Source organism: Orbicella franksi, chromosome 7 (genome assembly GCF_964199315.1).
Source record: "Orbicella franksi chromosome 7, jaOrbFran1.1, whole genome shotgun sequence".
Taxonomy (NCBI): Eukaryota; Metazoa; Cnidaria; class Anthozoa; order Scleractinia; family Merulinidae; genus Orbicella; species Orbicella franksi.
Window position 1 is genome coordinate 19,086,315 of NC_138151.1, and position 16,567 is coordinate 19,102,881.

General features: G+C 35.7%; 1 protein-coding gene and 1 long non-coding RNA gene across 3 annotated transcripts in view; both read left to right on the forward strand.

Moving 5' to 3' along the window:
* Window positions 1-16,567, forward strand: part of LOC145492356 (uncharacterized) — a 39,448-nt gene that overhangs the window by 4,256 nt on the left and 18,625 nt on the right. For both annotated transcript variants that reach the window (XM_081471797.1, XM_081471796.1), the window contains 2 exons: window positions 2,049-2,192; window positions 5,038-5,129. In XM_081471797.1, coding sequence (XP_081327923.1) covers window positions 2,049-2,192; window positions 5,038-5,129 — 236 coding nt within the window. The remainder of the gene's footprint in view (window positions 1-2,048; window positions 2,193-5,037; window positions 5,130-16,567) is intronic.
* LOC145492529 (uncharacterized) lies at window positions 11,997-14,597 on the forward strand. The gene is made up of 3 exons (XR_014049998.1): window positions 11,997-12,114; window positions 14,043-14,162; window positions 14,271-14,597. It is a non-coding gene; the product is annotated as an uncharacterized LOC145492529 (long non-coding RNA).

A 16,567-nucleotide genomic window follows, 5' to 3' on the forward strand; every position in this document is an offset into this window, starting at 1 on the left:
TTATGGAACCTTACGTATTAGGAAAGAAATTGTGCTACCCCTACCCCCTAAAATGGGATGATAGCATTGCGTGACGAACAAACAAGGAACCGCTGCAAGCAAGGATTCAAGCAGCAATAGATCAAACCATGATCAAACATAATAATTTGGTGTAGTGCAAAGCAAGCAACTATCTACAAATCACTTATCTGTTTTTGACTTAGATGCAGTGGGGATCATATGTGTTGAAAGAGGGTCATAGATTCATGGTATTTGACCATTAAATAAGTTGACAGTTGGTGATGTACATCGGACGTTGTGTAAGCAAAAGCAAACTTCTGCTTTACGTGTGACAAATGGTGACAGAAACACGTCAAATTGGCTTTTGGACCTGCCTTTTACAGCAAATAAGGTTAGAACATTTCGAAATTATTAGCTCTGTGTCTATTTCAACTTAATATAGCTCAAGACATGTGGCGCGTGCTAAAATATATGTCTAACCTGTAAATTGAAATTTGACGACGGATGGTCAAATATCTGCATTTTTAATGTACTTTGAAAAGCTCTCGCGTCGCTCACAATCATTTGTCCAAAGAAACTTTTACAGGAATCTGTAGACCATCCTTCTGCTATTCAACCACCAGAAGCTTAATCCATTTGAAGGTTTCGCACATGGAGAAAATCAATTATTTTTATGAAGTACTTTTAAGTGAATGAAATACATGTCTTCGAAATTTAATTATTTTGCAGCCAACAAAAACCGCAACATTCCCTAAAATCAACCCAGTACACATTTAAACATTGCAGAAAAATATTTGAGTGTTTTAAAGACGGAAGAATGATGTGGTTTTGCATGCAAGGCTCTCAAACTTGTTTAATAAAATGGTGCGTCAAATGACGATTTTAACGGAATTTGTTAATTTGCATATTTCTTTGAAATAAATGGATATTTTGCCAAAAAAACTATCCAGTAGTTTTTGTCATGCCCTAGCCTATCTACCATAGAAATATGAGCGAAATCGAATTTTCGACCCTTGCCGAGTTATTTTCCATATTTATGGACAAGGACTCTTAAGGATTTTTAAGTAATGTTAAGGGTTTATAGGTAGTTAATATTTTCTTAAACATTGTAATGGGCAGCTGAAAATGTTGTATTGATATCTGTGAAATATAAGTGAATTATTGTTATTATTATTATTATTATTATTATTATTTCATGATGATTTGAATATTGCAAAAATTAGAAGATTTTGTGTGGAAGCAAGAAAGCTTCACTCCAGAAACTTTTCCATTATTTATTAATAATAATTTACAAAAGGAAGCTGCTAGCATATATTTATTGGAGGTAGAAAGACGGATAAAATATGAGGAAGAATGGAAAATTCTAGTCACTAAACCAAAAGGCAAAGACTTAATAGCAGTTTGAAAACTTGCAAAATTACAAGGATTTGTATGGAAAACAACTGGAGCATGACTGAACATGTGTTCTTGAAAAGCACGTCACCTGACCAATTTATTGCTGCAAAAGACCTATCATCAACAGCTAACCACTGCCAAGTCAGTGATATTTAGGTTAACCTGAGTGCTATTTAGATTAACTGGGGTTCTAATTAGGCTAATGGTGGTGCCATTTCATCATTTCACTCTTTTGTTTTTTAAACACACCCAGTTTATCACATTCTCGCACTAAACAGGTGATGGAGCTTTTTTTAAACAATATGTTCTTTGTCTTTCACTATTCAATAACCAAACAATGTGAGCATGAAAAGGGGCAATAAGCAAATAACAGTATGGTCATTGTGATTTAACAAGCATTCTTACAACCCAGTTCGTTTTAACAGCTGTGATCTTTAAGAGTTAAGTTGTTATCATAAGGTAAGTACATTTGCCATTGGGTGGGGAGGACCTTGGGCTTAACTGCAAATAGGTGATGTCTGCTGTACCTGTCACTTAGTATGTAATGCAGATGGGTTAAGCAAGATTGGGTTCGGCTATTTCAATATTATGTCAGAACTTTGCACTATCCTTGTATTGAATCTGTGTGTTCTTTTTTCTGTTATTGTTGACAGTTCATATTAATGCCAGGTCCAGCTGAGGAATTGCCAGTTAAAGTCCCACCACTTGTGGCAGCAATAAGGAGTAATCGATATGTACATGTTAAAGAGCTTTACATTTGGGACATACCCATGAAACATGAGGATATGGCTACACTGGTTTGTAATGTTTAAATATATTGTTTGTGAATTGAATCAGGTTTTAAAGTTTATTTGTTTTTCTTAGTTCACTTAAACTTCTCACATTCCAGAAAGTACATGGGAGTTACATGCAGCTGCATCCATGTCAAACATTAAGTAATATAAGAATGCATTCCTTATATGCCCAGTATATTTTTAACCAGTAAAAATAGAAATTGAAAAAAAAGAAGAGGGTGCCTCCTTTATTTTTACTATACATTGTAATCTACAATGCACTGATTACAATATACCGTAAACTTCCGAAAGTAACGACCCTCCAGAAGTAACGTCAAAAAATTGTGGCCACTTATAAATCCCTGAAAGTACATGTAGCGAGCCCTTCAAAAGTAGCAAGCCCACCCCCAGCAACCCCCTCCACAAAAATAGTGAGACCCACGTTCAATAGAATATTTATTTTTCCAATCAATAGGGAAGATATTTATTTACAAACATTGTTTTTGTTATTTAAATGTTCAAAACGTTAAACAAAAGAATTCTTTGTTTCACCAGCCAATAGTTCTCTGGTTGGCATATTAATAACAATAGGTGACATCACTGATATCTTTGCTATAGTCATGCGAAAGTAACTTCTGGTAACTCGATTTAAGGGAGTCCACGAAGCATTGTTTAATGTCGATTTGTGATTCATCAGTTCATGTTGTGGCGTGTTAAAACAAAAACTGTAGACTTTTCATCAAGTAACAGGAATGTACTAACAGGAACTTTTCTTTAAATTAAAATTCACAACTCTGTATCATTTTCAACTGGAGCGTATAAAAAGGAACGTTTCTTCAGATTTAAATTGAAAACTTGACCAATGCAGTGAGATATTGTTACAGCAGACTATTGTAGCAGTACGTCATGGAGTAGAAACTGTTTACGGTATCTGACTAGCTTTCCATGTTGACCACTGACAACATGGTCTAGACATGAAGAGCTCACCCATGTGGAATAATTTGAAACAAAGAATTTAATTTGATGTTTTATGACCTGTTTTTATGAATTTCCGTCTTTAATTTTGTAAAAAAAGAGCTCAGTTGTACCAACTTTATATAACGTTTTTGTGCTCCTGGAAAGTAACGAGCCCCAAAGGCTGCTAATTCTGAAAGTAATGTGGGTCAGTATTTTCTGAAGTTTATGGTAAATTATTATTATGATATTATATTTTTATTTAGCCAATTTAAGTTACCATTGCCATTATTGAGAGCAAACCATAAACAGACTAACCTGAGTACTATTCAGGCTATTTAGCATACAAATTTTCACTCTGATCAGCAGGGCCTGATACTAACAGTAGCCAACTAGCCATAGACTAGTAAAAATTTAGTTTTGGCTGGTAGGTTTTTGACTTCTACTTTAACTAGAAAACAAAATGAAATTGGCTGAGCTAGTTTCTCTCTTCCTCAGGGAAGACAAACACAAACACTTTTCTCAGAAACAAGGTCAGAATTTCATTGTGGACGTACCATGTTACCAGGCATGTGCTGTCCAGCACATATGCAAATTTAAGTTTGTCTACTTTTTGCTGTGTGGTACACTGTATGTAAACGGGTAACTGAACATGTTGTTATGCTGAAAGAAATATTTGACAAACAAGACAGCCTTTTCTGAAAGCACCCATCAATGTCCTTTTTTGTTATGAAATTAGTAGTACAAAATATGAGCTTCCTGATAAGATCATGCGCAAAATCATGCAGAACTTTAAAGGAATAACATTTCATTTGACATAACGGTGGGGAATTTGTCATTGTATGCATATTGACAAAACTTACCACAACAGAAATAATTATATGAGAAAGATTTATTACCTTCAATATTTAAATCAGCGGCTTTTAGCAGTCAAATTTCGCCAATGACAGTTCACAGTGTTGTTCAGATAGTTGGTTTGCTTTTGAAACATTTCTACATCACCTGTCTGTGAAGAAGTCTTGACATTTTTTGCAAAAATGTCTTTGGGTCTCAATATCTTTCCAAGGAAGTCTCAAAGAAAAACAGAGTCCTGAAAGTATTTTCAGGAAAATCGCTGGATTTTTTTGTCTTTGTAATCATTGGCTTGAAAGATTTGATGTGACAAAACATTATGTATTTAAGTGAGTCACTTGCATTGTGCTTTCAAGTCTTGCTAGTAATTCTAGTGTTGTTGCACTTAGCCAATGTCAATGCTTGGCTAGTGAAAACAAATTTTGGCCGCTAACATCTAAGTTGTCACTAGGCAGTAGGCTAGTAAGTTGAAAAGTTAGTGTCAAGCCCTGGATCAGTCTGATTAATGCCCAGATTAACCTGTTAACGCTTAACACTTGATAATGGAAATAAAGGTGAAAGTCTCTGGTTAATTAGACTGAATATCACTCAGGTTAGCCTGAATAATGCTTATAGCAGATAGACAGATAGACAGACAGACAGACAGACAGAAAGACAGACAGACAGACAGAAAGACAGACAGACAGACAGACAGACAGATAGATAGATAGATAGATAGATAGATAGACACCTTTATTTAAAAGTAAAAATCTTCAGGTAAAAACTTCAGGGTAGTCCCTTTAGGGAGTTTACAAAGCATCTCTGCTATCAATAGCAGCCCTGGCCTGAAGCTATTACCTAACATAGATTACACAATAATAGGATGGTTCCAAATAATGGAAATGGTAACATGATCTAAACTTAAAAAGTCTGCAGTCTGTATGTTACCCTCAGTCTGCATTTTATCCCTATGAAAGAGCAAACTGCCAATCAAAATGTGTTAATGTCATTTTGCAAAGTTGTGCATCACAAGAGATCATCCAGTTTGACAGTTATTAAGTTAAATTTGTCCCCTGAATGCCAGGCATTGCTTTTGGAGCAGTCTATTTATCCCATTCAATACCTGGAACTGATGGAATGTAGTATTAACAGCTATGGAGTGGACAGGCTAGCAAGGTAATTAATTTCATTGATCTCATACAGAACTAATGTACAGTTATGATCCAGTATGGGCAGTGCTCTATTTTGTTCTGGTAAACATGATATATGTTTCATTTTTGAGTCAGTTTTTTTGTAAAAAAAATACTGTACCTCTTAGTCAATGGGTCTGGGCTTTGTCATGAATGGATGAGAGGATGAATGAGTGAGAGATGTATGTATGTCACCAATCAGATTGGAGTCACCATCAACAACTAATCAAATTGCCACTTGTAAAGGTGAATCATACATGTGAAGATTTCGTCTCGATTTTAGAATGGCCATCTTTGTTTGTCTGCAAACAGAAACAGGTATTCTTGTATTGGCCTTATTCTGACATTTGTGATGCTTCATTTACTATGGTTGAGCCCAGGACTTTGTGGATGGATTTCAAAAGAGCTCAGAATTTGATAATCAGCTAAAGAATCATTATAGTCTTCTGTCATCAAGGCTTTGCCCCAGGGGCTTTGCATTTTGAATTACATGAAATGTCAAATGAAATGAGTCTTAGCCACTCGGCAACTTGGTGAATTCTAGGACAGGAACGATTGTTTTTAGTGCAAACTGCACTATTGGGATGGTGAGGGGGCTTTCGTCCCTGATGGTATTCGCCAGGCTCCATCAATATCATTTGTATTACGTGCAGTTCATGAAAAAAGAATTAAGTCCGAACCATTTAATGTGTTTGCTCAAAATTTATCAGTTTAATAGTAAATAATAATACATAATATTTTAAGAGAAGGCCTCCAAGTTTGTGAGCTAATAAATATATCAAACATGAAAGACAGTGTTTGACCACATTTCCAAACACAGAGAAGAGAGGTGAAAATACAACGCATAGTGGAGTATTTTTTATGAACTTCAAGGTGTTTGGAAATGTGGTTAAACACTGGCTTAAGTTTTGATATATCTTCTCAATCGAAACTAAAACTAAGGAGAAAACGGACAATCTATGCTAATTAAGATCCGATATCCAAACACTGTCACGGTCATGATTTCCTTTGTTTAAACTTTAGTAACTATTAATGGGTGTGAAAAAACAATTAAGTAGTGCTGTTCACAGAGTAATATTGTCTTCTCATTGAAATGTTCCTTGGAATTGATACTGAGATACTCATTTGAAATGGCTTTCTCTGTCAAAACCAAAGAAATTATGGACGGCTAGTTATGAATGAGAATCCTGCTGCATTTTGAAATTTGAAAAAAAAAAACTGATGAATCAGTGACTCTTGTTCACACAGTCAGAATAAAGAAACAAGAAGCCAATCTAGAGGCACGCCCAGAAACTTTAACATGATAGAAATGGTTAGACGTCTCTTTTTTTAGTGTCTTCAGCTATATTTTAAGAGCAGCAAATAGTTTCTTGCAATAATGGTTTCGGAGAGATATTACTAGCAAATGTTTCAAAATAATGAAGCGTTTGCTTTTCTTGCAGTAATCGGTTTCGTTACGCTTGGGTCAAAGGTCATATTTTCAGGAAGAAGTGCTGCATTTAGTTCGCTAATTTGAAGAAGAAACAATGCTCTTTCAGACCAAACTAGTCATTTTGGGAAAAGCAGTGTACCAGAACGCCTTTTTAGCACTTGAAATTGCGTTTTTTTAAATGTAACAATTTTTTATTTCTTTGTTGTTTACATTGACAATTACAGTTATAAGCATATTTACTAGATGCACTAACACTAAAAATATAAATAAATACATAAATAAGAAATACTATAATAGTTTAACACTACAATAGGTAAATAAATACACAAAAAACAAAAAGACAAAATAAATAAATGAATAAAGTACAAGACACATGCTGAAAAAAACTTTAAATTGATGCTTAGTTAAGAAGAGGCATTATTTTTCCCCATTTTTTGTAGTGCTTATGGAGCCTGTCATTTCTTTTGGCAATTTTTCTCTCTATGTGATAAACTAATTTGATCTTTTCAAAGAAAACTCTTAATGTTGGTTTAGTTTTGTTCAATTTACATTTATAAATAAAATATTTAGGAATGAGTATTAAGTGATTCAAAATAGCAAAATCATCATTGTCATTAAATACGCCAAACAGAATATTAATTAGTGTTAATGTTTCCATGGATATGTTTTGTTTACTAATCCAAGATGAGAATGCAAGCCAAAAGTTTTTTGTTATATTACAATGAAAGAGTAAATGCTTGAGGGATTCATCTTCTTTCTGACAAAACGTGCACAAAGGTGATTCAATCATTTTAAAACGGAACAACTTATCATTGGTGTATACGATATCGTTCAGTATTTTACATTGTAACTCTCTGATTTTTGTTTCTACTGTGACGGTAAATGGTAAAGAATAGATTTTTTTCCGATCAACCGCAAGTTGGGGATATTTGTTTTTCATCTTGTTTTGAGCAGGGAGAAGAGTTTGATTTTTAGTTTTAAATTTATTATACAGTAATTTTGGTGTTACTTTGGACAAATGGATTTCAGTTTCATCCAATTCAGTATACACTCTATCTCCGAGGAATGATGAATAGAAATGTTGATTTGTTTGTGACTGTTTTATAATAAGTCTCCGCGCAGTAGGAATAGCATCCACAACACCTATTAGCTTAAAGTATTGAGTTGGGGATAAATTTGCTGTCAATACCTTCGAACTTTGAAGAAATTTGCCCGTGTTAGATAGGAAGTCCCCAATTTTAACAATTCCCTGACAAAACAGATTATTCGAAAAGCGATTGTTTGTCAACAACAATATTTTTGTTGTTCCAAATGATTTGGTCGATAACATCATTATACGAAGCGAAATTTGAATTCTTCAATTCTGACCATGCATCGAGACACTCTTTATAGCAAGCTGCAATATAAGCTCGAAGTTTACGAATGTCGAAGTCACCAAAAAGAATGGATTTTCCTCCTACGTTGCAAAGAAATTCATCTCAAATAGCTTTCCAGGAGCTGTTACCATCAGCGAAATATTTCATTAAAGACATGGCTCTTTTTGCTGATGTGTCAAGCATCTTAATGCCCCCATTTTCAATGTCGTTGATAAGTGCAGATCTTTTGATTTTATCATTACCTTTCCAAATAAAGCCATAAATCAAGTTATTTATCTCCTTAATAAGATCAATTGATACCGATATTAATGCTGCTTTACTAAAAAACTTTGGTATGATGAAAGTCTTCACTATTTGAATCTTTCCAAGTAAAGTAAGGCCTCTCCACTTCCGCATATTAAGGGTCCTTTGAATGGACTTGAAAATTGATTCAAAATTGGCTTTGTGACGTGACGGTTTGTGGTAGTCAAAAAAAGTACCTAATATCTTAACTGATGTTCATACGTTATGGATAAAGTCTTGTTGCGCAAGTTTAAAAGAACCAATTGTGAAGATTTCAGTTTTGTCGTTGTTGATCCAGAGGCCAGAATATTTATAGAAGTCTTCCAACAATCCACATAAGTGTAAATACCAATTCATATCCTTTAAAAAACAGGTCATGTCATCAGCAAATAATGTTAATTTAATTTCCTTGTTTTTGACCATCACACCATGATTGTTATCATCTTGTCTGATTTGGGTTGCTAATATTTCAATAGCTAAGATAAATAATAAAGGCGATAACGGGTCACCTTGCCGTACACCACGCCACACTTGAAAGAGATCAGTGGTAAATCCATTGTTCAAAATGCAACTTGATATGTTTGTATAAAAGGTCTTAATCCATTGTAAAAAATATGTCCCAAAGTTAAGTTTCTCCAACGCCTTTAACAGATACGTGTGATCTAGAGAATCAAAGCCTTTTTCAAAGTCTATCGCTTCAAGTATACCAGATTTGTTTGTTATTTGTGCCAATTCAAGGAGATCATCGATCGTTCTAACTGCGTCAAAAACTGATCTTCCTTGGACAAATCCATTTTGATTGTGATGAACAAGTTCTGGAAGGATTTTTTCTAATCTTCTAGCAGTTGCCTTAGATGCAATTTTAACGTCAACATTCATTAAAGAAATAGGTCGCCAATTTTTAATGAATCTTCTATCTTTATCTTTCTTTTCTAACAAAGTAATCATTAGCTGTTTTTGGGAGGTAGATAGCTGCCCATGTTCGCGAGCGAAATTTAGGGAATCTTCAAGGTATTTCCCTAAAAAGGGTGAGAATGCCAAATAAAATTCCACAGTTAACCCATCATTTCCCTTTGTTTTGTTTCTTTGAAACGTTTTTGATGCTTGGTAAAGTTCGGTTCTAGTGAGCTTTTTATCTAAAACTTGTTTCTGGTCATTGGATAGTTTCTTAGTATTCGTTTTGTCAAGGAATCGAGTGATTGAGTTCTCATCCAAATTATAGGAGTCTATCATAAAGTTTTGAATGAAAATTATGAATCTCAGTCATTATTTGCTTTGGCTCTGTCATTTCTTTATCATTATTCATAGATAATTTCCTTATTGAACTCTTTTTCTTTTTTGCGTTTTCTAAGTTTAAAAAATACTTATTACTTTTCTCCCCCTGTTCGTACCAGTTAACTCTGGATCTTATAATTATTCACTGGGTAATATAATCATAATTTAGCAATCATATTCTGTTTGAATTATTTCCAAGTCATTAAGATTTTCAGGTGTTGGACCCTCGTTGCATTTTAGTTGACACTCTTTAAGTCTTTCTTCTAAACTGACCAGCACCGATCTCCGTTCTATAGCTTTCTTTTTCTATAAACAATTGTTTCATAGCATATTTTATATTTCAGGAAATCCCAAAGAACTCTCGCATCCTGTATTTCTCTATCTTCCTCTATCCATTCCCGACTTTTTTTGTTTATCTTATTCACATATTCTTCCTCTCCTATAAACTTGCATTAAATTTCCAAAAGGAAGGTCCCTAAGTCGTGTTTTCTATGCCATTGATATGTAGCATAATGGCAGAGTGATCAGACTTAATGGCAGGAATAATGTTGACCTTCTCTACCTCTTCTTGAATGCTATTAGTTATTAGCCAGTAATCTAGGTGGCGTTGAATTGCTGGATTTTTCTGTCTCCAAGAGAAACATTTAGCACCTGGATTTCTTATTCTCCAAATGTCTATCAAATCAAATGAGGAACACAGATTTTCTATTTTTTTTAGAGGATTCTTTTAATTTTGGTTTCCCTCCGATCCATCTAAATCAGGGTCCAAAATAACATTGAAATCACCACCTATTTTTATCTGATGGTCTGCATCAGCTTCCACTTTAGCTAACTCATTAAGAATTTCATCATAAAAAACACATTGCTCGTTGACCTTATTCAGAGCATAGATATTTACAAAAATAAAAGGTTGACCTTGCATGAGGCCCTTCAGAATAACATAACGACCCAATTCATCCTGTTTACACACCTTCAATTGGCAATCAAGTCCAGCCTTGACAAGTGTTAAGACACCTCTGCTGTGTTCCAAGCCGTGGCTGAAAAACAGCTCTCCCCTCCACTGGGACTTCAAACATTCTCCACCTCAGGTGTGCTATATGTCTCTTGTAGAAAAATTATATCAGCTTTGTCTTTCATACACCAGTGAAAAAGTGCTTTTTGCTCATCAAATTACCTGATCCCTCAAACATTTAACGATAAAAATCCAAAATTTAAATTAAGTTTTGTGAACATTATTAATTTCTTAAATCATTAGAAAAAGGCTCCTGATCAAAATTAACGAGTCGCCAAAACTTTCAGCCAAAAAACTTAAAAAAACGAAAATTGGCTTAATGTAGACCTCTTGTTAAACTGTCTTCGGGCGGTAACTTAGAAACTTCGTCAAATATTTTACTTCTAATCAAATCACGATCTATTTAGCTCTAAAATATACAAGAAAGTACAAATACGACATGCAATCAGTTTGTAATGAAGATTTTTACTTTTGAGTTTACGAGCCTCTGAATATGCTGCTCATTTTCAATCGATTTTGGCTGATTTGGGTCATCAAAATGAAAAAATTGCATAAAAAAATAAATTTTGATTTATCGAACTTAAAACAATATTCTTGTAACTAGTGCCCGTAGGGCTTCATTCTGGGCGAGTTTGAAGAAATTTGATTTTTTCGCTATTTCCAAGTCTAGTTGATATTTAGGCAAAGCTGCTCTTACTACCTTGCATTAAAAATGGGAATTTTTAGCAGAGAGTCTTTTTAAAGGTTTGTGGTATGTGAACTCTTCAAATATTCTTGAACACTCCATGGCAGCCAGTTAAACTGCAAATTAATCAGATTAGACTTTGAGGTGACACAGTGGTTCTTTTGTTTTGAAACAGATTCCTTGCATGGTGTAAAAAGGTTATGTTATGTCTCTCATAAAGTGACAAAACTTTTTCTGCGACTGACCTTTTGTCACCAACAAGGCTCTCAAGCATTGGGAAGGGTATTGTGACAAGGAAACTTCCCAAACTCTGCAGATTTCACAGCGTCTTGTAAAATTTATACAGTTTTTTTTGCTACCTTCAGAGTAATGTTTTTGATGCCGCGACTTTGTTTAAAACCAATCACGTGGTACATTGAAATGGACCATGTGATGAACTTTTTTGCATCGCGTCATCACAGATTTACAGTTCTGTGTGTAGCGCGTTTTGTGGAAAGAAGATATGAATTATTGTGTGTCAAAAAAGGAAGGATTCTAGTTCCGGAACATGCGATAGATGCCAACTTTCAACAATTGGTGATTGATCACGTGACATCAAATGGTGGTGATATACAGGATCAGTGAGTTCTGTCACTGATCATTTCAAGCTTAGTAGGTTTTGTGTTGCAAAATGCACTTGTGAACAAGCTACTATTGATCCTCAGTGGAGGGAAGGAAATAATCCAACTTATCTCCACTCTCAAGATTTGGACGTCAACCTACTGGAAGCTTTAAAATCAGCAAAGCCATCTATGCCTTACAATGAAATTCGTGAAGCTATGAATGCCAATTGTGCCATCCCCTCCGGAACATCAACTTTTACGATTGGTGGAGCAATTCAAAAAAGACTTTCTGATGGGCCATGGACATGTAAGTGAGTATCAACCTTTAAGTATGAAAAGTTTATGCCCGAAAATGTAAACTATTGCCAAGATTTTCTTAGTTATATCAGCAGTATTGACCCTTACAAGCTGATGTTTTTTTGGAAAGTATATAAATAGCTCGTAGAGTTGAAGAAAAATACATGTATTTTTGGCAATGAGTAATAATACGATTTCAAAATTTCCTGAGTGAGAGAATTAGGGATGTGATGAGGCAAGTTTCAACAATCAATAATCCACTTTTTTTTCTAACACAAAATGATTTCAGTGCGTTAATGTTCGATCATAGAATTTTCATTTCTAAGCTGAGAACACAACTGGGCTTTCAATACAGCTATAATAAAGAGAACAAAAACATGAATAAAGATCACAGCGAAGAGGTATGTTTCCAACCAGGATCAGACGTTTAATTAATTAATAAACCATAGCTTGTCCAATATTGTTTAGTTAAGTGTATCATTGACATCCTCACAGGCTTTTGCAAGAGCACTTAGTCCTGAAAACGCATCTGAAGTTGACTGTAAGGCTCTAGTATCTGTTTCAGTGAATTCAGTGCTCTTTGGGTTTATCTTTTCCAAGAGGTCGTGGAGGCAAACAGTTATCAATATCTTGAGGTCGTGACCTTTTCAGGCTTTCTTGGATACCTACTGCCAGCATGAAATTATCGTCAGGTGGAAACAGACTGGGCAATTCTGCTTCTCCATGACACACACTGGGTATTTCCAATGAACTTAAGTAGGATGGAATGCTGGCTTGGCTTGAGATATTTGGCCAATTAATCCCTCTATCCTCCCACAGTTTTCTGTAGGAATTTCGAACGGAAGTTTTGCCAGAATAGTTTTGCGTCACATCACATTTTTCGGCTGAAAGGATCTCCTTTAAATTGGCTCCTGACACAGGCAGTTTTCCCTTTAGGATTACTTTGAGGTGTTTGGCATCCTTGTAGAGAAGGAACCAATTTTCAATGCATTGTATGTTATCTCTGGTTGTTAAATGAGGGGGGCATTGGGATTTTAGGTTTTGCGTTTTTGGCTATTTTTTAGATCGCTTTTTCAGTTTTTGTGCGAAAAGACTTCAGCTTTTCAGTTTTGGTGTTCATTGCCGTGTGTGGATTTTTCGTTTTTTAGCAACTGGTTTTCAGGTTTTCAAAAAAATACTAGCGGTTTTTCAGTTTTGGTATCTGGTGTGGTTTTTGGTTTTTCCTATTTTGTCCTATTTGGGTTCTGGTTTCTCCTCAATTTGAGCGGTAATTGATCTCGAATAGCCATGAAACACCAAAGTTATTGAGAGAAATGCGTGGCAAGTACTAAATGTCATGGTAAGAGATCATGCATCTCAAACGACGCCCAAGACTTTGACTTCGCAGACCAGAGCGATTATTTGGTCATTTTTCAATTTGCCTCCCGCGCAAGCAACGGAAGAAGCAATTGTGGATTGTGTTGCGTTTTTTAAAGAGAATTTTCGAAAGAAAAACACATTTAGATGTAGATTGAAAAGGGAAGAGAGAAGCCTACAGAAACTAAAAGATACCAACAGATACGAAGGCTTCAGACAAGTCCATGACATTCACAAATACTTTCATTGATAAAATTAGTGTTAGTGTAGTGTATGCCCCACTTGTCACCATTGCATTGGTTTTTGACGGTTTTGTATGTGGCTTTTGGTTGTGGGGGAATTTTTTTTTGCGGTTTTGCGGTTTTGGATGATTTTTTCTTCGGTTTTGTGGTTTCTAATATACCCCAATGCCCCCCCCCCCCCCCCCCCAGAAATATCTGCCTGGGTCGCTTTCTATAAGATGATGCTGCACCTTGTAGACATTAAGTGCTCTTGGATGGATTTGGCTACTGCTTGCTTTACTTACATTGCATTTCTCACCAATTTAATGTTCTTCAACACTTCTTGTTGCTGTTTTTCCAGTTGTTGTAACTGTGCCTTTTGTTCTGGATGTTTACTTATGGCCCCACGGTGAAAAAAGGTTTCGCAGCACTGATATGGACAATTCAGACGATTGTGCCTCTCCTGTCGATGACAGTTGCTGTAAGTTGGTCTGCCTTTACATTTTGTCTTCTTGAGGCAACTTTCGATCCATGTAAACTTTTGTTCTTTGATTTCCAGGCTTCTCGGCTTTTCTTCTTGATTTTCAAGGTACCTTTCCGGAGGTGATTTGAAACACGAGGTGGAACCGGTGAGCTGCAATGAACCAGAGTCCTGTTTAGTCTTGTTCTTCTCAAATTCCGAACTTTGGCAGCTTGCAGCTTTTCCTACCTTGCTTGTTCCCGGCATATACAAGGCGGTAAGGCTTTGTTGCTGGCTGGCTCTTTTTCTTTGCAAAGTGGGAGCTGGTGAATTGGACTGCTCTTCCATGACTGTGGTACGTTTGAATTCTGCATTTTCAATGGGGACGCCACATTGAAACATTTCTTGCACCAAATCCTAGTCAGAAAGATTGACACAGGTCTTCTCATCGTCAAGGTACCTTATTCTTAAGTCTTGGTCATCAATGTTGTTAAAATGGCTTGTTACTTAATTTGCGAATTTTGTCAACTTACATGTATCGTTGTCGTGAAAAATTTATTGTGTCGAATGCATCTGAAAAAACCACTCCGAATTTGTGCTGATCATATTTTATCTTCAGCTTATCAACAGTGGCCATGCAGACAGTTCTACGGTAGACAAAAAGTGCAGTAAGCTTTCCTCTTGAAGATAGACATGTTGTGAATGAACATCATGTAATACGAAAAAGTCATGAGGCCACACAGGAAAATTGTCCACACGTGGACTGGTGCATTTCAATGTACCACGTGATTCATGGGTTTGAAACAAACTCATGGCATCAAAAACGTTACTATGAAGGCGGCAAAAAAATTCGTAGATGTTGTGGTCTACTGGGAACAGTAGTAGGTAACGCTGTTTACCTTCCATAATGTCTCCTTGTTTAAATGGGTTTTGAAATCGATATTAATTTGAAGTGGTTTTGTGGACCATCTAAAGCGAAAAAATAGATCATTGCTGGCAACAGGATAAGATCATGCTAAATTGGGTCTTGTTATAAAATGAGTTAAATTCAGTAATTTGTTGACTAGCAAACATGACAATTTTACTCTTCATACCAACGTTTGTTACTTGATACTTTTGTTTTCCTTGTAAAGGTATACAACGCGATACCCTTGTTTTCTTGAAAACATAGGGGCAATGTGCTTTTTCTTCATTGCTGGAGATAAATGGTATAAAGGTAAATATCTGTTGAAAAATGGAAGAAGAACAATTTTATTATTCAAAAAGGTAATTGTCATTTCACCATTAAACAAAAACTAATCTAATTATCAGATAGTCACGTCTGACATGTCAAGTCACGGAATAGCACATTCTTATTCTGTTGCCACCTATGCCATTAACAGTAAAACCACTTCAAATTACTACACAATGATATCAACTATAATACAACTGAGAAGCATTTCAAGGAGAACCTATGGTATAAACTATTTTCAACAACCGACACTGGAAAGCTGGTGTACTACAGGGGTGTAGCTAGGGGGTCCTGGGGTGCCCATGACCCCCCTTTGTAAGCCTTTTTTAAGCAAACAACCTGCTACAGGTGGCGAAAACGACATGACAATCTAGGTGAGTACCCTCACTTTGACATAGTGTGACCCCCCCCCCCACTTTGAAAAATCCTGGCTACACCCCTGCACTAACTTGGAAGAAACGCATCTTAACAGATATTAACAACTACCGGTACCTTACAAACAACTTATCCACGATGTAAATGAAACTGACAAACGGATCTGTAACAGACGGACTTAATTTGACTAACAATAGACGGACTTCAAACAAACCAATTTGTCTAACAATAGACAGATTCAAACGGACCAAGAACTGCTGACATACTTTTCACGAGTCTTACAACCAATACCATCATGGCTTAACTGACCAGTCGCTTTCAACAGACCAGACTTATAACACCATCAACTGACAAACACTACTCACTTGACTCATAAGATGACTTCCGCTCAGATTGTTGAAACGACAGTCACCAACAACGGTTCTTTTCGGAACTACCCTCACCCGGATGATCACACAACCCAAACTAAAGAATGTTTTGTAAGCTACACCTATGGTGAAACAAATTTTTAGTGCAAGACCATGCATTTTTTGCGTATAGTTTGTATACCATTTATCATTATGATCATAAACAGAAAAATCTACTGCTCAAACAAAAAAAAATTCAAACAAAAGGCAGATGTAAACACCAATATACATGTTTCCCCAAAAACTGGCCTCTAGGTGATGTAAACAATACTTATAATTATGCTTTCCTATTGTTGTTGACACCATATCTTTTCTCTAAAGAGTGCAGAACAAATATCCTGAGAAGCTCATTGATTCAAACATCAGCAGATTCAACCACACCTATTGAGCCACCTTAACTAATTAACGCAAAG